Source organism: Vespa mandarinia, chromosome 6 (genome assembly GCF_050613455.1).
Source record: "Vespa mandarinia isolate Hongniang chromosome 6, ASM5061345v1, whole genome shotgun sequence".
Taxonomy (NCBI): Eukaryota; Metazoa; Arthropoda; class Insecta; order Hymenoptera; family Vespidae; genus Vespa; species Vespa mandarinia.
In genome coordinates, this window is record NC_140815.1 from 2,261,626 (window position 1) to 2,285,315 (window position 23,690).

General features: G+C 28.0%; 2 protein-coding genes and 1 non-coding gene across 14 annotated transcripts; 1 reads left to right on the forward strand and 2 right to left on the reverse strand.

The window, feature by feature from the left end:
• Positions 1-357: 357 nt before the first annotated feature.
• axed (BTB/POZ domain-containing protein axundead) lies at positions 358-19,717 on the reverse strand. Of its 8 annotated transcripts, none has more exons than XM_085657832.1 (7): positions 19,660-19,717; positions 15,643-15,754; positions 4,509-4,708; positions 3,683-3,855; positions 2,932-3,209; positions 2,440-2,825; positions 358-2,217 (listed from the first exon to the last, which is right to left on the reverse strand). In XM_085657832.1, the coding sequence occupies exons 3-7, from the start codon at positions 4,584-4,586 to the stop codon at positions 2,005-2,007; spliced, it is 1,128 nt and encodes a 375-aa protein (XP_085513958.1). In that variant the 5' UTR covers positions 4,587-4,708; positions 15,643-15,754; positions 19,660-19,717; the 3' UTR covers positions 358-2,004. The 8 variants fall into 8 exon arrangements, with proteins under 8 accessions (XP_085513958.1, XP_035720269.2, XP_085513957.1 ...); XM_035864376.2 differs by lacking the exons at positions 15,643-15,754; positions 19,660-19,717 and adding exons at positions 12,600-12,707; positions 14,202-14,406; XM_085657831.1 differs by lacking the exons at positions 15,643-15,754; positions 19,660-19,717 and adding exons at positions 12,532-12,707; positions 13,968-14,184.
• Positions 16,118-16,190, reverse strand: TRNAK-CUU (transfer RNA lysine (anticodon CUU)). The gene has a single exon. It is a non-coding gene; the product is annotated as a tRNA-Lys (tRNA).
• LOC118440795 (uncharacterized) lies at positions 16,786-23,562 on the forward strand. Of its 5 annotated transcripts, XM_085657830.1 has the most exons (6): positions 16,786-16,965; positions 17,365-17,692; positions 17,767-18,023; positions 18,095-18,220; positions 18,502-21,795; positions 21,865-23,562. In XM_085657830.1, the coding sequence occupies exons 1-6, from the start codon at positions 16,917-16,919 to the stop codon at positions 23,244-23,246; spliced, it is 5,436 nt and encodes a 1,811-aa protein (XP_085513956.1). In that variant the 5' UTR covers positions 16,786-16,916; the 3' UTR covers positions 23,247-23,562. The 5 variants fall into 5 exon arrangements, with proteins under 5 accessions (XP_085513956.1, XP_035720246.2, XP_035720248.2 ...); XM_035864353.2 differs by having other exon boundaries at positions 18,502-23,562; XM_035864355.2 differs by having other exon boundaries at positions 19,717-23,562.
• Positions 23,563-23,690: the final 128 nt, after the last annotated feature.

Here is a 23,690-nt window from a genome sequence, read left to right on the forward strand (position 1 = left end):
TAAAATTAATTTTTTATTTATGAATTACTTGGGTTGTATGTAAAAGAGTAGCACACATAGATATTAAAATGTGATATTTAGTTTATTAATTTACTTTATATATATACTTTGATAGTCTCTTTGTTTGGCATTAGTCTACACATAAAACTACGTAATTAAACGTCATTACACTATTGAATATTGTAAGATATAATTTGTTTTAAAAGTATCATATCAATCATATTCAACATTCCATCTATAATATAACATAAATTTTAAGTTCGTTCAAAAATTAATAAATATATATATATTATAACTAAACGATGTATATACATACAAAGAATAATTATTAATATTCACACAACGGTCGGTCATAATAGAAATGTAATACAATATAACGTTTCTAATAATACATAAAATTCTCAACGAGGCAAATATTAACTTGAAGATAATCAATTATGAATTATAATAGCAATAATAGGATTTTAAACGATTATAAACGAATGTCAATACGAAGATAAATTGTGTTCTATCAAAATCATTTAATTATGTATTATTACGTTTTTTCTTTTTTCGTTTTCTTTCTTTATTTTCTTTTTTATTTATTTATTTTTTAATTAAAAAAAAAAAGAGCTAATTATTCATTCGTATCTAACTGAAATTAATAAACATAAAAAGATTTGTCAATACTAACGGATTATTTGAGAAGAGTATAAAAGTTCGTAAATAATAAAGTCTTTGATTCGCCATAGAAAAGCTGTATAAATGTAGAAACAAATATATATACATATATACACACATACACACATATGTATATATAGGCTGCTTTAGAAATAGATAATCAAAAACTTTGGTATCGTATCTTACTTTCCTTAAGGATGAAAAAAGGTCATGTTAGATTATCACGATACAATCAAAATTTGGCCACATATTTCCGAAGCATCTTGTATATATATATATATATCTATAGCATATTAAATAATTGCACTTAGAAGCGATATTAATTCGCACAAACTTACATTGCTTTGAAATCAAATGAATGGACGAGACAATGTGTGTGTATATGTATGTTTGTATGTATATATAATATATATTATATATATATATGTATATGCTTATGCCGATTATTATTGCAAGTAACAACGTACGCATATTTCTCAGATCGATTACAATTGTTTTCTTCTAACTTTCTTCTAACTTCGACTACATAGGAAATTCGCTAAATTTAAGTTAATAATGAACACAATCAAAGTCAGACTAGATTACTATAACATTATAGCACGATATATATATATATAAATATATAGGAATAATTATTAATAATTTATTTATCAAATTATATGTTACTGTTGTCTGTTTCTTATTTTGCAATTATTAGAAATAAATAAGACAATAAAATAAAGGAACATTTCGTGATTGTTAATCATTCTTCTGTTAGGAGAAAAATAATAAAAGTTGTGTTTAGCCTATGATATATAAAAATATTCATTCTTTCAATGCTCTCGAGATTGTAGTCTAAATGTATGTGTATATATATATATATATATATATATATATATATATGTATATGTATATATATATTAACTTTCCGGCAATTGACAATAAAACTGTTTACTCTATATGTATGTATATATGTATGTACTTTCTATTTTCAAATGTCTGACTAACTTTCGGAAAAACAATTAAACATAATTATTAAATATAATACGATTACTGTCATATAAATATTGTCATATAAAACATACAAGTTCTATTTTTTTTCTTCTTTTTTATAACGTTCGATGGCACTGTATAAGGAATATCGAAAATAAAAAAAAGAAAATTCATCGATTGAGATCTAAGTACCACGTTTTTCGTTGTTTTCGATTATTATCGATCTCATAAATTCTACATATATAATATTACTACTTAATTTTTTAATATCGAATTCAAAATGAAGAAAAAGGTGCAGTTGAAAACTTTTTTCATATTTATCTCGATAAGAGATTCAGTAATAAAATGTAAGATTTCTTTCGATCCTCGGATTTATTCGAATACGCACGCTAAGACGCGCACGAAACAGGTACAAATTCTGGAACATGCTTGACCGGCACACTCTTTCCGTCGATTTTTTCTATTATCTTGACGTTCCTTCTTACCTGATTTTAACATACTACAACCTTGACTATGATACGTTATCGTCCCAATTCTAGGTGTATTGGTTAGCCTCCATAAAGGATTGCTCGTGGAAATATTTATCTATAATTTAAATAATAATACAAAATATAATCATTATGACTATTAATTTATCTTTTTATCAAAAAAAAAAAAAAAAATATATATATATATATATATATATATATATATATCGTACAATTGAAAATTTATCGTGTATGATAAAAAGAAAGAAAAATATTAAATTAAAAAATTAAATATCATAAAAAAAAAAACGTCGGATATTATAAATATCTAAAAGTTTACCTCTTCTTTACCAGGATGTCCAAGAATTTTGGCAAATATAAAAGCGGATTCTTCGCTAGTTAAAATACCATGGGCCATTGGGCCATCGATGAATTCCCTATCCGTCATAAGTAAATATCTTACAGAGTACCAAACTTCGTCCGATAACGATGCCCTTTTGTTCGATGATGTTGGTTCGACACCACGTTTTCTACAATTCGATGCAGCCCATCTATCGAGTGCAGCAAAAAGAATAGCTTCGTTAGGTAATCTCAATGTATCGCGGCACGCAATTTCCTTAACTTCCTTGACATTCAATTCCTCGAAACGTTCTTGAAGAAGTACAGTTGAAGGATCAGCATCAATGACATTTAAACATCGAAAGAGAAGTTCGGTACAGGCTGCAGCTATAAATATATTTTTTTTTATTAAAAAAAAAAAATTGATAATTCAATTCAATAAAAAAAAAATGAAAATATCGATTGTACAATATTATTAAAATAAAATATTCACCTATTTCACTACCCTCGTCGTCGTCAGATGCTGGCGGAGCTGAAGGTCTATTAGACGATTCTTCCGTATCGTTATCTTGAGGCGTAGAAGGAGATAAACTATTTGCATATAGATGAAGATTTTCATAGATTTCGAGAACAGTCGAAGAATCTAAATTCTCTTCGAGATAATTTATTGCAAAACGTGCGAGATCTAAACAAATATATTGATGCGCTACATCGAGTGTTGCTCTGGCAGTTGATACTGATTGAAAGATAATGGGTTCGTCGTTCAGATATCTGTGACAGATAAATAAACAAATGTTCGTTGAAACATGAAATTAAATTCATTATATTATATTATTCTTGTCTTTCTCATTTTTTCCATTTGTCCTGATACATTTAAATCGTTTAGATGATATAATAAAATAATCTAAAAGATAAAAAAAGAAAAAGAAATTTTTTGTAGCTTTTAAAGTAATATTAAATCAATATTTAGATCTTGATTTATCTTCGTATCTTCTTTTTTCTTTTTTTTTTTTTTTTTTTTGAATTCATCTTGATATTTAAATAATTTATATAATCAAATAATCTAAAGAATAAAATTATTTATGACTTTAAGGGAATATCTTTGTGTCCTTTTAAATTCGAATTTATAACAACAAGTAAGATTTTTATGAGAATTGAAAAAGAATTAGCATAGTTTCTCGATTGTATGAATATTAAAAAATAAGAAAAAAAAGAAAAGTTGATAAGGATTGTAAATGTAATACCTGAAGAAATGATCGAACGCTCGTTTTTCGATATGTTTTATGGTTAAAAGAGCAGGAGGATCGGTTCGTTCTGGTGCCATGGGTCCCGTAAGCATTGCACGAAAGCATTCAGATTTTTTAGCCAATCGTTCCCTTTCTACACAATACCACCAGGTGTCCCCAGGCAACCCTACCTGCATTGACAGTAGACCGAAGAAATCTTACACACATGTTATTTCACCATCTGCTATCTTCTCAATATTTGTTAAATCGTAAATACATAGGACATGAACGATATGATTAATTAAATAATCATATATCAAGAAAGTATATTTCCTTTCGATCATTTTATATTATTTATCTTATAATAAAATTAAAATAAATAAGATAAAGAATTTAACTTTTTTTTTATCGCAAAAGCATTTTTTTTTTTTTTTTTTTTTTTTTTAATTAAAAATTTGAATTAATTTAACATTAAAGTTTAAATCGAATATTATGAAAGATATTATTTATTTGAATGTCATCAAGTGTCATGATACTTTTTAATCATGATTTTTATTTTAAAACGAAAAATCAAAATAAAACTTTGTTTTATTTTTTAAATTTGAAATTAAAAATAACAAAATCTTTTTGTATTTTTCTTTTATTTTTTTAATTTTATTTTTTTAAATAAATGGATCTTGATTACTCATGACTTATATTTTAATAACAATTAAATTTGATAATTATTAAATAATTGAGATCTTTATTGTTTTCTTATGAAAAAAGAAAGAACATGATCGAATATCTCTTATACATATACATAATAAACACAATAATATAATTAATATAAAATTAATATAAATACCTCGAGATTGACCATGTTACGAGGATCGATGTCAGACGTAGTCTCGTCCGATACGATAAGTGGAAGAACTTCGGACATATTTTTCGAGGACAAACGTATCGCAGTGACCTTGAGAGAGATCCTATTTCGTAGAAAAACCTCTCGAATGTTTTCCCACGTTTTTTTAGTCTCCGTATGCCCGATACATCTCGTATCATCGACTGAACGAAATAAATCAATAACTTTCTTCGTTAAATTCATCGAAGAAACTTTGGTTTTATTTTGTGTAAAAAAAAAAAAAAAGCAAAAAAAGAGAAAAAGAGAGAGAGAGAGAGAAGAAATTCTTAAAGTTTACAGTGAGAAATCGTATGGTATACTAATCGTCATAGGGACACTTTCGAACAATTGTTATCACCTTCAAAATTATATTTCAATCATTTTTTATCATCAATCCTTTTAAAATCCTACCGTAAAATGTACAAATATTTCCCATTAACCATGATGGTATCTAAGACACACATGGGTTTGGCAAGTATTCGCAATAGATAGTACGAAGTTCTGATTATTTTAGTATTTCTTCAATAACGATAAAAGATAAAAAGTTCTCTATACATAATATATATATATATATATATATATATATATATATATATGTTGTCTATAAAGGGACGATATAGCGATAATTTATCTTTTCTATAAATCTTCGGTTTTCTAAAAAATCTTTCATTGAGTCAATGAAATTTCTTTTTTTTTTTTTAACCGATCAAAATCTAGAAAGTTATTTAACACACTCACATAAATATATATATATATATGTATATATACACATACATACGTATGTATGTATATATATATATATATATATATACGCACACATATACTTAGAACTGTCACGAGAATTCACTTTAAAAATACATGAAATATAATTTTCTTAAAGGAATACATTGATAAATTTTCGAGGGAAACCATTCGAATTCTCGAACTCGACTGACAATTCAAATCGACTTTATCTTAAACATCAACTTAAATGTTAATTTAATGCCCTTAAATTTTATCGAATATGACGTGGATGACGACGACTGTTTATAAACATAAGCAGCTAACGAAAGTCAGTAAGAATGTATTTTCAATATGTTACTTCTTCCAAGACAAATATAAACAAATCGATACAATATCTACAAAAACCTATAGAGATCTTTTTTTGTATATTTTCTCCTTTTTATTTGGACGATCTTTGAACTATCAAGAAGTCGATAAAAATGTCATTGAACTTTAATTCGTATTTAAAGTCGATATTATCGATGACCAAATATTCTAACGAAAGTTAACGACTGATGATCCTCGTCTATTGATTATTTCAAGGAAAAAATATTTGTTTAAACGTTAGCGACAGCGCTTTCAATAAAATAAATGTATTCTTTGATCCTTGCTATTTCAATATTAAGGATGATCTAATTTGAATCATTAAAAGAGTAAAAAGAAAGAAAAGAAAAAGCATTTATTATTGATTAATCCTCCTAGAATTATTTGTATCTTTTGAATGAACGAGATTGTCAAATATTAATTAAACGAGATTATATTTAATGTCTTACATATATATATATATATATATATATATATATATATATATATATATGTAAAAGAGAACAATATACGTCAACGATGAATTTCTATTTCTGTTTTCGTCAAGCTTTTCTCGTGCCAAGGTTGCTCATACGTATTCACTTGCCAAAAATAGGAAGATCGTTTTATTTGACGATGAAAATCAAGCGAAACTTTCGACTCGAAACGAACTACCAAGATGCTGATCTTTTGTCTCTCTCTCTCTCTCTCTCTCTCTCTCTCTTTCTCTCTCTCTCTCTCTCTCTCTCTCTTTCTTTCTCTCTCTCTCTCTTTCTCTCTCTCTCTCTCTCTCTCTCTCTGTCTCTGTTTCTTTTCTCTTAGAAAGGAGATCGTTGACTTTGAGGATCACGCTAATATTAGATCGACTAAAGAAAGAGTACAGACACGGGCCTACATGCCTCGATCTTTTCGAGTAATTCGCTATAAAAAGGCATACCATATGAATTATAAAATAAAATATTTTCAAATGAATATGTGTAGCATAAATAAATTGAAAGAGAGAAAGAGAGAGAGAGAAAAAGAAAGAGAGAAAATTGAAGGATAGCTCTAGATTGTTGAAAAAAAAATTAATGAATGAATAAAGAAAAAAAGAAAAGAGGAAAGAAAACTTGTTTCATAAGAATACAAAGATGTCGGTATACATCGTATGAAAAAAAAAAGAGTGGTTTAATAAAATTAATGCAAACCGACATCATCACTGGTAATTAAGTTAAACGAGTTCTTGCACACGGCCTTTTAATTCAATTGAAATTCATTCCTTTTTGCGTTTTACACACCCGCATTAATCACTAAAATTTTTCATTTTCGTATGAGGAAGAGAAAATAGTGCAAAATATATCGGAAATAAATGCATGTACTTTTTATATTTTATGTACTTTTGAGTTTTTTACAAAATTTCAAAAATGTTGATTGATTTGATTCGTTAAGAATGAAAGATGATAAAAGAATGAAACATTTGTTAATTGAATCATGATTCATTGAAGTGAATCTTTTTTCTTCTTTTTTTTTTTTTTCTTGTTGCAAAAGCAATTTTATCGTCTTAACCATAACATGGTTTCACTATGGACGTCTAAATTCCTTAGATAGACAAATGCAAGAACGAACGTAACCTCGGAATAGGAGGCAATGTATGCTATCTGACGATACGTATATTAAGTCCGGTTATCGTTGTCCACTCAAGTGTATCGAGTAACAAAAACTATCGTGTGAATTTGTAGAATGTAAAGTTACTTCATAAAAGTTTGTAATATAAAATGTATGCCATTCTTTTTCTTTTTTTTTCTCTCTCTCTCGATATATTTCTCAAAAGAAACAATTTAAAAAATAAAATATAATGAAATAAATTATATTACACAAATCGACATGTTTTTAATATAATAATAATTTCTTTCCTTTCTTTTTCTTTTTTCTTTTTTGATTCCTTTAACACACTCACGTTGACCGGTGAAACTTTAGTTATTTATTTATCAATGAACTTTCCTTTGTTTTTCTAATTTTACAAACGAGCCATGTCATTGGATTATTTTTTTCTTTTTGTTACATCGTATTATTATTTTATTAAATTGTTTAGTTTGTTCACGACTTTGAGATAACAAGCGAGGGCGGTACATACTTTTGATTTATGTGCGTTTTATCTTGAAAGAAAAAAAAAAAAATTATTAAAACCGCAAAAAAGGAAGTATCCTTGACATATAGAGATAAAACGAAAGTGATTAGCTCAATTGCAAATAAGTTTATAATAATATTACTCGGTATGCATTCATCGCACTAACAACAACAAAAACAATGACTATGAAAACAACAATAATAACAACAAAGCGAGTCTAATCAAAAATAATTTATCGAGATTAAGACGATAAATGAAATATCAAGATGAAAGTAAAAGTATTCAAGATTAAATTTGAAAACGGATCACGTTTGGAGTGTCACGTTGTGCCGTTGTTTCAATGTCAACAGATCTGAATCAAAGTACCCGTATGATCGTCGATTTGTTTCATACAAATTAAGAGACATTTTACATGGTTAGTCATATACTACATACATAAATAATTAAATAAATAAATTAAATAATTCATTCATTCATTTCGGGAGTTATTTGTATGGAGTTCATATAATCGAGAGAAAAGAAAAAAGAAAAGAAAAAAAGGAGTAAAAATAATATCGACGTGTCGATAAGTGCACAAGTTATTATTTGATTAAAAATGATAACACGTAGGAAAACGAAGTCGCTCGTGAACAAATAAACTTCATTTAAGATATTTTATGGAAACATTTATCGCTTTATAATTTGTTTGAATAAATAAATTGCAAAAACGAGGGGAAGTAAAAATTTCTTTTTTTTTTTTATTTTTACTCTTAACAAACGATAAAACTCTATGACTCAATGATGTCTAAAAGAAGAATGAAATATTCGAAAAGAGGTGTTCGATTAATCGAATTGGAATGAATCTATCGGCTGGTCCTATTAAGAAGTACCCGCATTGTTGGAACCAATCGAAATCGTTCATTTAAGTTGATTTTAATCATCGATATAGAAATTTTTTTCTTTTTTATCTTTCTTTCATTCTCTCCGTTTTTTTTCTTTTTTTTTTTTTGTTAATCGATATCAAAAGTGTTTGGACGAATGTCACGGTGAAAGTATACCATATTTAAATGAACGATTAAATTCTAGATCCTTTATCGTCGAATTATACGGTCACGTATATACGTAACTATGTACCAATTGTAAAAAAAAACTTGATTGAAAAAGTTCGAACGATTGGTAAAGGCTACATAGATGCATATATTCTATATACATACACATGCACATTATACAATATATATATATATATAGATAGATAGATAGATACAAGTTTCTACGTATTGTGTTTCGATTTTGTGTTTTTCTACGTTTCGCTCGTTGAGCTCTACTAGTTTGGATAGCAAACGTTCGTTGAATGCATTGATAGATCTTAATAATAAAGAAATGAGGTGAGAAAGAGAAAGAGAGAGAGAGAGAGAGAGAGAGAGAGAGAGTGGGAGGGAGAAATAAGAAGGAACAATGAATGCAAATGATAAAGAATGACTGGAAATTATATCACGTTGCAATTACGAATGATCCATGATCGAATTATTCATTTTAAAATTTTCTTCATCTCTTATTTTTTTTCCCTTTTTCTTTTTTTTTGTAGGAAACTATAAATCTCAAGTTCGAATAGTATTAATAATTTACCGGAAGACGAGTAACTTCTTTCAAGAACAATAAGATCGATTGTTAGCACCCTCAACACGAACGATACGGAATGAAAACGTTATGCGTAACAATGACAAATGTGTTAATTAAATCGGCACGCGTGTCGTAGTTGGGAAGTAAGAATGAATAACGTGCGAAAATTAGTCAACGATGGAAAATATTATGATCTTATGGAGAAACCTTGGGTAAAACTACTTGCGATACTTTAACAAGGTCTCCTTTAGCCAAAGAATTACGAACGTATCAAATTGTAGAAAAATATCACGATTACGAGAGCCAGGCTTTGCGTGCACGCATTCGTACATGAATGGAAGAAGAAAAATATTACCGGAAGACATTTATTCTTAACAAAAAAAAAAAAAAAAAAAAAATAAAAAAAAAAACAAAAAAAAAGAAAAAAAAAAGAAAATTATATCGCGATCATAATAAATTTGATTAATTTACTATTAATTAATGTAAACGTTCGTATTGTTAACAAGAACAAAAAAAAAATAAATAAATAATAATATATATATATAAATAAAAATTATTTTACGTATAAAAAAATTGTTTAAAAATGACCTTAAAATATTGTAGAATTATTAATTATCATAAACGTTTTTACTCTTCGATCGAAATTATTCTATTGTATCACGTAGAAATCGAAGTTCCCTCTTTCATTCGAACTCTTTCATATTCCATCAACGAGATCTGTTTCAAGGAATTTTATGACTCAGTACGGCGATCAATATTGGATCGCACACATTTATTACAGCTGTACCGATTGTGAGACGCACACCTCTCTTGCATAATAAAGCTTCTCGTTGAGGAGATAATGATGGTTTCTTCGATGGTGGCTCATGCTAATTGCATCGTAATACTTTGCTCGATTTCTTTTTATTCAAACTTCATTAAGGATTTCCTCCGACAATTTCACACAAAAATTTGTTTATTAATGAAAAAATATTCATCATCAATGCCATCGTAAATCAATCGTAAATGAAATAGAAAGAAATGAATTTGTTCTTATTAAGATAAATCAGAAGAAAAGAAAAAAAGAAAATAAATAAACTACAAAATTCACGAATGTTTACCGATCATTATGAAAAATCTAATAAGTAAACACGTATTTTGTAATGGACACACGCAAGATACTATGAATAATTCATATGTAAATTTTTCTAATCGTTGAAGGAGAGAGAGAAAGGAACAAAAGTTTTTATTTATTTCTTTTTTTTTTTTTATAATAAAAATAAATAAAAACAAAAGAAATGTTTATAATCGAAAAAGCAATGTTTACAAAAATGCTTACCGGCCATTTTGAAAAATCCAACAAATCCAACAAGCAAACGCATATCTCGAATAGACACGTGAGATCCCATAGGTATAATTTCTATTCAAAATTTCTTTTTTTTTTTTTCTTTTCTTTTTACTTGAAACAAAACGAACGAAGTATCGTTGACGAATAAGAACGTCGTATCAATTAAAACATTTCGCGTTTCACATCCGACGATGAACGAACGCGAAATGAACTGGCATCGAGTAGGTCCGTGCACTTTTGTCGTTTTGAATGCGACCGCCAGCATCCGGCCTGCAGGAAATCACGTGACCTATCGCGTCAACAATGGAATAAAACTTGCCGATTAATCGATTATCTTTTTTTTTTTATAGACGATTTTGCGGTGAAAAGATGAGACACATGAATGTATTAGAAATCTAATAAACCTGTGTGAGATAAAGAGAGATAAAGAGAGAGAGAGAGAGAGAGAGAGGAAAGAGAGAGAGAGAGAGAGGAAAGAGAGAGAGAGAGAGAGAGAGAGAGAGAGAGAGAGGAAAGAGGAAGGAAGAGATAATCATGGAAAAAAACTATAGTTTAATGGAACTTCTCAATTTTCCATAAATGTAAATGAATCATGCTCTTCCTCATAGAAAGAAATAAAGTAAATGAATTTCCATTTCTTTTTTTACAAAATTGAACGAATGAAAGAAAAAAAAATTAAAAAAAAGAAGAAAAATTAATTAAATAAAATAAAAGAAAAGAAAAGAGAATTTTATTTTTAAGAATTATTCGTACTTGATAATTGAAAACACCTTCTATTCGAAGTTACGATAATTCGTTTGAGGTCGTTAACAAGGTTTAACGTAATAAATGTATCTATTTCGATATTTTTAAAAGCAAAGAGAAAAGTTCAAGTCAATGTTATGAACGTGCAAATAATACTCTCCTGTAGTTTCAAATGTATATATACATAATGTATACATATACAGATATATATATATATATATATATATATATATATATATATATATATATATATATACACAAACGTACGTGAGTATGTGTGTTTATATAAACTTATGAGGATTAACTCGTGCCTGCATGACACACACGTGAGTTCATGTGATACCATCGAAATCGCATCGAGCACGACGATATAATAGTTCTTCTACCAATGATATCATTGGACTAATATGACAATCTTAGAAAGAGAGAAAGAAAGAGAGAGAGAGCGAAAGAGAAAGAGAGAGAGATAAATAAATAGAAAGAGAGAAAGAGACCAAAATAAAAAGAAACAATAAAGAATAAAATGCATAATATAAAATAATCTTATTTTTTGAAATGATCTTCGAATGTATCATCTATCTACATATGTACATGTTAATGTACATTATATACGTATCTAATATCTAAAACAACGATAACGGTTCATCGATAAGTCACGTCGAATTAATGATTAAATCTAAATAGATTAATTTCAATGGTAATTGTTTCCTCGAACGTAGAACTACACCGTACGATTAGAAACAGTTTCTCGATCTGTCTGACTCACGCACTTTATAAAACGGGAATCGTACGTAATACGGTAAAATAAGAAACATTCAAGTTTACGATCGTATTATAAGTGAATAAGTGTTGATGCTATTTCAGGTGCAAACTCGACGGTCCCTAAACGTTTTCTTTCCTTTTCTTTTCTTTTTTTTTCTCAAGTTAATCGTTCATCGCTTTGATGATATCTTTAGAACTATTAGAAGGAACTCTTCGATTACTCGTCGAGTCATCATATATCGATATATCAATGTGAACCTTTGAAATGTTTTAATCGAGATCGAATTTATGTGATGTACCTATCAATTTAAAAAAAAAAAAGGAATGGCCCTTTGATGTAACCAACATAGGACAAGTACCGGTGTGATCAATACTCTACCTACCTCAGTCTACAGTTTGACGCATACGCACACACATACGTACACAAGCACGCGCATACACGTATACGTACACAGGTATCTACATTCTCTGTTAAAGTACTCTCCCTCAGTAACCAGAGGAGGGACAGAGGACTGACTTGACTGGTGGTCGCTTTCTTTGCGCAAAATCCAGCTTGGCGCTGCGAATGAAAATAACGATTTTACAATGGTACACATTGCTATTACATATTGTTATACTCAACAATATATATATTACAATATATCGTATATCATTATAATACGTTCTATTCGCGATAATAAAGGAAAAACGTGAGATGTAAATGACGTAAATGAAAAAAAAAAAAAAAAAACAAAAGAAAAGAAAAAAAGAAACGAAAAAGGAAAGGAAAGAAACGAAAAGGATCAAGATAAAAATTTTGTTAAAAATATTACAGGCTCACATTATTGATACCTAGCATCTGTTTACTCGATTCACTATGGATACAAGACTTATCTATGATATCGTAGCAACATACGTATATATTTAGGTAGGTATCGATCGTTTCGCAGTAGTTTGGGCTTACAATAATCAGACGGAAACCTATTAAAATATTACTAACGAGATTATCATTGTTACGAAATTATAATTAGATAGAAATATACATTTATTGGATTGTGTGCTATTATAAATATTTCCAAGGGAAAAAAACTTCAGATACCAGTGATAGAAGGAAATTATTGGACGACGTTTAAAGTATGAAGGATTACTTACTTTTAGGGATTTATTTTTCTTCGATATCATATCCAATATTTCAACAGAGAAACGAACGAATATCGTAATAGGATGATAACGTTTTATTAGTTTCTTTGAATCATCGACCATGAATCGAACGAGGGAATATTGGTGAAGGGACAACATGAAGAGAGAGAGAGAGAGAGAGAGAGAGAGAGAGGAAGAGAGAGATAGTAAAAGAAGAGATAAAGAAACCTTGTAAAATTTTCACTGAAAAGTTTTCTTTACCCTTAATCACGTAAAATGTGGACAATACAAGATGTCGTAATGATAAATATGAAATAAAAATGATAAAGGAAGTAATAATTTAAAGGTAGCGTTACGAAATAATAATAATAATAATACCACCGTAAGAATAAATATGCGCGGAGAAATAATCTTCGTTGACAGAATTAACAAAGCTTGCGAATAATTATCAGTGATTAAATAGTCGCTCGTTCCCGTAGCTAACAACCGGCACTAAGACGAAGATTATCTCGTTGAAATAAAATGTTTATTCCCGCCACTGTTGTTCCATGAGTACACTTCCATGATTAGATAATATCATTTCATGAAAGTACCGAAATTTATAATCTTACTTTTAATTATATATATACACTAAGATTAACACTGGTAAGTATTAACTTATGCATTTCGAAGATTTATGATTGCTAATATATGATAATACCTTTTATGTATTCATACGAATAAAAAACTTCACTGGATACACGAAAATAAAAAAAAATAAAAAGAAATAATGATTTTCATTCACTTCACAATTTTTTTTTCTCTCTTTCCTTTTTGTTTTCTTTTTCTTTTTCTTTTGTTCTTTCTTTTTTCTTTTTCGTCTTTCTTTCTTTCTTTCACAGACGAACACTCGATAAATATAATACACCACTGTGTGTTTTAACGTTTAACTTACTCGATTAGTATCACCCTAAGAACTTATTGTGTGATCTATGAATATTTTTTAAGTGTATTTCTTTCTTTCTTTTTATCGAACGTTCGCTCGATAATTTTTTTTACTTTTTTTTTTTTTTAATTTTTAATAAATATTAATTGAAGCTATCATTTATTTATATCGAAAAATATTCGCACTTTAAGACTCGGACAACGTCTGCGTTGGCCGATTACTAGGTCTGCAATGAACATATAATTCGCACGAAGGAACCGGTGCCCTGGCATCGGGCATATCATTGGCTATACATAGCATGCGTCCCGATGCGCAGACGCCTAACATTCTCCGTTCTTTTCTCGTATAAACAATAACACGTTCTTTTTTTTCCCCCTTCTCCACCCCCACATCTACCTCTTTCCCTGCCCCTCCTCGTCATAATTCATTTCTCAATACATTCTAAATTTTCTATTATTTCGAGAAATAAAAATTTACATTTTTATTGTTCATAGCAATTTTGACGATTACAATAATAGATGATACTTTTTAATAGGGAAGAAAAAATTTGTTATTCTAGTCAATATCTTTAAAGATCGAAAAATGTATTTTTAAATTTACGTTTTCAATTCGAAAAAACGTATAGATTGTAGAATTCACTTCGAAAATGTACGTGACCCCTTTTCATCCAAAACTGACCTAAATAATTTACATGAGTATCATAAAAATAACTATCCCACGAAATTAATATTTTTAGTGAGTTACCGATTGACCTGCTGTTCACATATTCTCATGGAAGATACGACAGGAAGAAATCTAATCATTAGATCCGGTACGGAACAATAAAGTTTTTAACATAATCGAGATAATAACTACATTAAGATGTATAACGCAATGCGTTAGCAGATCGATCTCAGTCACTAAAAATCGATTGTTCTACCTAAAATGGTACGTTAATTTGCGTTGAATAGTTTTTCCAATGTAGAACTTATCCTTGCGAGTAACTTAATTTGTCAATGCACCTTCGAAGACAAAGAGAAAAACGAGTGTATTTATAATTTCTTGTGTTATTCACCTTTGAAGAGGAAATGAATTAAAGAGAATTTCTTTCTCTTTTTCTCTCGTATTTCATAAACAATTATCTCGTTTGTGGATAAATAAGATCCTTATTAATGTGTGTGGATTAATGTCTGAATAATATTTAGATAAATAATAATTATAATAAAAATATAATGAAAAAGATTATAATTCAAGACATAATTGTTTATATATAATAATTTTTTCACTCGATAATATTATCCATGTATATACGTATATCAATAAAAATTTCTAACAAATCAATCAAAACAATTTTGTCTTATATTTTTACAAAGTAAATCTTTTGTTATCGGTAAATTAGATAGGGTAGGGTTTATTTGATCTGGTCTGAAGTAAAAATGTTGAATATGTATGTATATATCGATCCACTTACATTTTCGTCCCTGTGTAAGCCGTACGAAAGTAGGTCAAGTAACAAGATCCAGTCTTTAGGTATGGTCCATAGTCATCCGAGTTCGATAATACTTCCGATGAAAAATGAATCACTGAATAAAAAGAAAAATGAAATATGCCTTAGATAAATGATGTATTGATAATTTACGAGAAATCGTAATACAAAGATGTCAGTATTACGTTGAATCACCAAAAATTCATTAATTAATTTTGATTTAAATCGCGAAATATTTAACTAAAATTTTATAGATAAAAATCAATATAAAAATCATTGAATATATGCATATATATTTTATATATCACTCGTTTAAGTATATTGTAAATATACTTAAACGGTCATTTTTTTATTTTCATAATAAATACTAGGGAAATTGTAAATATTAAATGTGATATTTTTTATGTTATAACACAAAAAATGTAATGTAATAAATATACAAAAGAAAAAAATAAATATTCGCCCAACGTGGGGCTCGAACCCACGACCCTGAGATTAAGAGTCTCATGCTCTACCGACTGAGCTAGCCGGGCTTATACAATTCGCTTTATAAAGAAAAATATTAATTGGAATAAATATATATCTTTTGCTATAAAACAGCTACATTTTTTAAATGAACAATAATATAATAATAAAAGAAAGTTAAGCTGTATCTGATCTACTCAACTTTTAAGAAATTACTATTGTATAAAATATAATACATTGTTTTAATTATCGAATATATATTAACGAAATCTTTTATATTCTATCATAATATATATTTTTTTACAAAAAGAAAAGTAATATATACATATTTCTTCTGAATATTAAAAATAAACCAATCTGCATTCAATTCTGTATTATCGTTTTCTCATTGGTCTGATAAAATAAAAGATTTCAATAAGTATTTAGTTGCAATATTTCACAAATGTATTTATATATTTAAAAAATTAGAATAATCATGTCTTCTCAAAGAGAAAGATTTATAAGATATTAACGAATGAAATGTAATAGTAAGTGTAAATGTGTTTGAACGGTTATGAATTTTTTTTTCTTTGTTTCTGATTGAAAAATTCTAAATAATATAGAGTGTAACGATAAGATGTCGCCACAAACATTTTCTAAGATAGTCAAAACCTATCGCGCGGGATATCAGAAAAGTAGTTGCCATTGGTTAATGTACCGATAATAACACGTGTTTACTTATCTTTTACGAATTATTTCTTTTTTAAATAAACGTTTTATCGTACGTGATATAAAATTTGAAGGATAACATTAAAATGTCACGATCCATAAGAGATTCTGACGAGGATGTAGAAATGAAAACAGGTTTGTATGATTTATTCTTTTTTTCTTCACCATGCGCAGAAATATACCGGGTCAACTTCGTGTAACGGTCGAAATCTATCGACAAAAATCTGTTACATTTTTATTCAAAACGTACTTGCTAATACTTCGTGCATTCTCAATTAAAAAATGATAGAAATATAAAGCTTCATTACATATTACATTAAACAATCGTTCTATCTATTAGTATTTATTAATTAATATTACGTCTAGTTATCAACGTGAGTGACGGTCATCCGGAAGACGTGACAATTTATCGTTTCAGAAAAATCAATCTAATTTCATTATTATTTCGATATATTTTGTTGTAATTGTTCGATTAAATGATAAAGGTATTGTTTTTCTTTATATAGCGAAATTTTTCTTAATGCTTTACGACAGGTCGAAGGACCCGTACAGGATTTGGGCCTACCATAACCGATTCTCCAGTTCGTCGTAGTAGTAGAAACAAACAGTCTACAAAACAAAGTGGTTCTTCCCCAGATTTATCTATAACCGAAATTAGTGCACAAGGTTCTCGTACTTTTCGTACTCGTGCAGGCACAGCTGATTCTAATACTTTAGAAACTCAGAAGCGTTTGCGTTCTAGTAAAAATTCTGTGGATACAGAATTTGAGACATTATTAGAAACACAACCAAAGAAAATGACAAGGAGAAGCATAGCTACAGCAACTACTTTAAATACGCCAAAAGCTAATACTCGACCCAGGTATAAATCAATATGTATATAAGATATAAATATAATAGATGTATTTATGCCTATGCATTCCTTTTTACAAATAGACGTATGACAAGAGCTGGATCAGAAACAATATCTACACCTACAGGTAGAACAACTCGTAAAACACGAGCTAGTTCTATGGATCCTGAACCTACAATAGAAAAACCAGTTGAAAGACTTAAAACTGAAGTAATTAATACACCAATAAGAGCAAAAAGAAGGGCATCAGTACTACCTTCTCAGTCGACTCTTATAGAAGAAGAAGAAAAGCATTTTCCTGTTGTAGAATTAGAAAAAATCTTAATTGAAACTGATGAAAGTTAGTGTTACTATTTCTATGTACATTTCTGTATTATTAATGATTATAATCATATTTTCTCATAATTACAGCATCTACCAATATAATTTCAACCAATATAAAAACACCAAATAAAGAACTTGAATTATCAAAAAATAAATCTAATGAGAATAACAAGAGTACTGGTAAAATGGAAGAAGAAAAGGATCCTTGTTCTGGTAAGATTTATTAAAACCATATGTAAGGCAATCAAATGAAAGCAAGTAATATTTTTTATTTAGCTTATAATTCTTATAATAATGCATGCTATATAATTATATAAAGAAATATCTTTTATAATTATTTATATTAATTTATAAAAAAAGTAACTTGTTTTTATTTGACAATATTCTATATTTTATTAATAATTATATTTAATTATTATTTTATTTAAATATTATTTTTTGCATTTTATTATTTATTTAACAACTTTCGTAATACACATTTACATTCATAACAGTTAAAGGACCGCTTGATGATTCTTCTGAAAGTAATCATATGGAAATTAGTGAAACTTTCGAAACAAAATTAAAATCATCATTTGATGAAAATAATACGCCAGAGAAAGATAAATATTCTGCTGCTAATATCAATGATAATACATTAACTAAAGAAGTCTCAACAGATTCGCCACATAGTTTTGAAGGTACATCGAAAGAATCAAGATCACTAGATGAAAATATATTACATGCTTCTATAGAGGAAAAGGAAATGAATTCTAGCAATAAAGAAAATAAATGTTTGAATATAAGTAATTCAGTGTCTGAACAAAACAAAAGTATACCTAACATAAAAAACTTACATCAAGAAATTTCTATCACTGTACTTGATATATCGATAAAAGAAGAAAAATATGTTGAAAACAATGATAATATAAAACTAGATAATTCCTGCTTAATAAAATCTCCTTCTGTATCTTTATCAGATTGCAATAATATAATAAAAAGTAATAATAATGTAAATACAAACGAAGACAACTGTCTAGAGGAAGAAAATAAATCTGTATCTATGTCAGATACAAAAGAAACTCCATCTAATGAAGAAGAACATAAAAAAAATACTAGCACGAATAGTACTACTGTAACTGAAAACTTAGATGAATTGAATACTGTGTCATATAAAGTGTTAGTAAATGAAGATAATTCTATACCAAAGGAACAGTCTAAAATAAATGATAGTAGTAACAATCAAATACAAGATAAAATAGTTACTGAAGAAGAAAAAAATACAGAAATTGTTAATCAGAACATAAGTAATATAGAAGAAATAAACAGCAATGATGAAATTAAAGATAAAGCAAATGTTTCTGTAAATCCAAAAGAAAAACTTATAGATATATCTGCGAAAGAGGATAATTGTAGTAATGACGTAAATGCAACTGAAATACCAAATATTAACAATGATGAGAAAAAATGTAATCTAACTGCTGAAACGGTTTCTACATGTAAAGATTCAAATGCAATTCAGGATAAAAATTCTTCTAATGACAATCAAGATAATATGTCTTCATTTGATTCATCTCTTCCTACTTTAGAATTTAGTGATGATTCAATTAAGGATTCTGCTAATAATGCAAAACAAATCGAATTAGATTCAACTAAATGTTTAATAAACTTACAGTCTCCAAAACTTTCCACTTCTATCCCTGAGAAAATTGATTCTTCCACTGTTGCAGAATCCCATGACATACCAGAAGCAGATTTACCTGATAAAGAAGAGGAATCCAAAGTACAATCATCGTCAAATACACCAGTGATGTCAAAAGCAAAATCAGTTAGCGAACTTAATGTATCAAAATCAAAAAAGGAAAAAAAGAAGAATGATGTTCAAAATGCTGATGAAAGCGATAACATTTCAGATATAAGGATGTTGTTTCAAGATATCTCTGCTGATGAATGGAAACTAAAAAATAAAAATGTCAATATTGAAACTCGAAGTAATTCAATGCATTCGATATCTACAGCAAAATTAGAAACTGACAGTGAAACAGAATGTGATCTTCTTTTAGTTGATAAAAAAGCATGGTTAGCTGCAGAAAAATTAAAAGCATCTAAAGATAAAGAAAAATTTGATTATGATTCTGATGATACGATTATATTAAAAAGCAAACTTGATTATCTAAACGATAAATTGAATAATACGAATAAAATAGAAATTAAATCTAAGGATTCTGCACAAGACAATGATAATTCTGAAATAAAAGAGAATATGGAAAAATCTATTAACAGTTCTAAGTTGTCAACTAAGGAAACAAAAAATGAATTGGATGAAGTAGAAAAAAATCCAAATAAATTAAATGATAAAACAGATATTGATAAAAGTGAAACTGATGTATCATCACAAAGTGCATCAAAGAAAGAAAAATCACGAAAAAGTATATCTGTATGTAATGTTAGTAGAAGTGTACTAGTGAAATCATTAGATAAACAATTAGAAGAAGAAGAAGAGGTATCTCTGTCACAAAAAGTATTTGAAGATCAAGAAGCTAAAACTACAGTTGATGTTATAAATAAAGTAGAAGTAAATACATTAGAAACTAAACTTGAACGACAGTCATTAGATAAAAAGCAAAAGAAAAATCGTTCTTTAAATAGTTCTTTAAATAAAAGTGATAAATCAAAGCAAAAATCTAATAAACGTAATAGACTGAACATTTCTTCAAGCGAGGAAGAAGATGATAATCCTGTTAATTCAGAAAAAAATGAAAATAAACGTGATAAATTAACAAAAAGCAATGGAAAGAAAAGATATAATAAAAATTACTCTACAATGGTACATATTGGTTCAGATTCAGATACCTGCGATGAAAGTATTGATTCAAGTAACAGTGGTATAAGAAACAAAACTCCCAGAATTCCTCGTTTCTTATTTAAACATAAGGACGATGAAGAAGAAAATGAAGAACATAACGAAAGTGGTGACGAATCTAATGAAGATAAATTTTCAGACAGAAGTATAGATTCTGATATTAATGCAGAATATAATCTTGATGGTAAAACTATTGGGAAATTCTCAGATGACGATATACCGGGAGATGAATGTAGAGCATCGGAATCTGAATTTTCAGATCCTGATGATAATGGTTCAGATCTAGCAGACTTTGTCGTTGATGATGACGAAATTGAAGAAGGTGAAGAAGAAGATGAAGTGGAGGACGAAGAAGAAGATGAAGATGAAGATGAAGAGCAGGAGGAGGAAAAGGAAAATCAAGAAATAGAAAATGAAGAAGATAAGAAACTAATCGAAAATAAAAATGAAAAAGAAATAGAGGGTACAGAGGATACAGTAAAGTCATGTGAAGAAAAGATTAAGGTTATAGACAGTGAGGAAATAAATAAAGAATCACAAAATAAATCTATAAATGTGTTTGATGTAAAAAGTGACAAGAAAAAGAATCCAAAACAAAAAGTAAATACAGAGATAAATTTTTCAGAATCAGATGAAGATGAAATTGTATCTGAAAGCAAGGTTGACGCCATATCAGAGTTAGATTCTAATACTTCAGGGAAGAAATTAAAAAAGAAACCAAAATTAAATGAGAATAATGAGACTATAGATGAAACTTCAAAGCAGTTAAATGAATCTGAGATGATATTCACAAAAAAAGTTAAAGGAACAAATATTTCATTGACATGTAGCACTCCTAAAACTGATATCTTACAACAGCAGCAATTTAATAAACAGAATATTTCTTCTAATGAAGAACAAGAAAATGTACGTTTAAAGGATTTATCATCAGATAATTATGATACAAGTAAGTCGACTATAACTAATTCAAAAAAGAAACGTTCTATAGAAAATAACATTTCTACTGATTTATTAGAATTACTTAAAGATGCAAATCTTCCTAAGACTTTATTATCTAAGAAGGCCTATTTAAATAAAACAATATCGCCATGCAGCGAAACGCCTACAACAAAATATTTAAAGAAACAGAAATTAAATGATAGCGCGCCAAATATTAAATTTGAAAAAAATAAAAATGCCTCAGAAAAAATTGATTTCATAGATGATGATAAAGATAATGAACAAAGTGAAAATAAAACTATTCCTGGAGAAACTACTGAACTGTTAGAATTAAATTCGCCTACATCAATTAAGAGAAAAAGATCTGCAGAAATTAGTGATTCAAACGATAAGACAGAATTGAGAAATAAGAAAAATAAAATGAGTTCCAAATTGGATATACATACTGGATATGATAATGAAAAAGAAAATTCGGAAAATGTATTTAAAGTTAATGATGAAAAAAAGAGGAGGAAGAAGAAAAACAAAAAGAATAAAATTTCTAAGGAATTGGATAAAATAAATGTAGCAACTACAATAGAAAAGAAAAATATAGAGAAAGCTGTAAAAATGGAAGTCATAACTAGTAATGAAAGTAAGAAAAATAAGAAAAGGAATAAAAATAAGGGAGAAAACGTAGAAAATAAAGATAAAAATAATGAGAAGTTTATGAATATAATGAAAAGTGATAAAAAATCTGTGGAAATAGAAAACATTCCAAATAAAAAGAAGAAGATTACGTCAGTACTTCCGACATTGCAAGTAAAGGAGCAATTAAAAAAATCACAACGGAAAAAGATTTTGAAAAGTTCAACGATGTCGTCTGATGCGAAGATATCGAATGAGACGTTTCAAAAAAATATCGAATTCTTTAAATCAAAATATGAAGCTTCGGAAGCTGCTAAACGTGCTGGTGAAAGTATAAAGGCTAACAGAGATATGGAAAAAAAGCAAAGAAAGCAATTGGAAAAAATACAAGAGAAAGATATTAAAGTAAAAAAATCAGATCAAATAATGATAAAAGCTTATGCACGAGGAATTAAAAGACTTTCTCCTGATGTTATAGAAAATCTTTCTGATGTACCAATGAATCCTTTTAAAAAGACAAAATTATTTAAAAATCCTATGCAACAAACGATAAGATCGCTGCCTACGCCCATGACGAAAAATGGATTTACAGAATGTCGTATTACAAAAACAAAGAAAAATTATAATCCCTCAAATTCTGGTGGTACGACAGAATTTAATGTTGTTAATTTGGAAAAAGAAAAGAAACAATTAAAAAAGACTTCTACTATAGTTTCTTTTAGAAACAAGATGTTAAGTAGGAATTCACGATATCCAGTTACTTCCTATATAATGTACCTTCAAAAGCAAAAAGTATCTAACAAAGATCAGTGTTTTGCCAAACAATTTTAAAATTAATATTTTAATTAATGATTTAAAATATAATAATTTCCATTTTGCAACTTTTTACGTTTTCTAATAACGGTTATTGCTTGTAATGTGGATAGTAATAATAATATGATATAAATCTTGTTATATATGCTAAACGTGTGTTCCAGCGTATTTTATTAAATGATAATAATATGTTATAGAAATCAACATTGTTACATGTCTCTGGATCAATTTATTCGTTTTGTCGCAGTTTCGCTGTGCGAAAAATATCCTGAAATATAATGCCGAATGAATTATCAGTTTGTTTCTTCTTTTATTTTGTTTATTCCCAAATATGGCGTATATATTTAAAATAGTGTATTATATCATAATAATTACAGTATTAAATGTAACTAAAAATAAAAAAAAGAAAACATTTGTTTTATTATTGTTCTTTTATCGTAATAAACAAATAATTATTAAAAA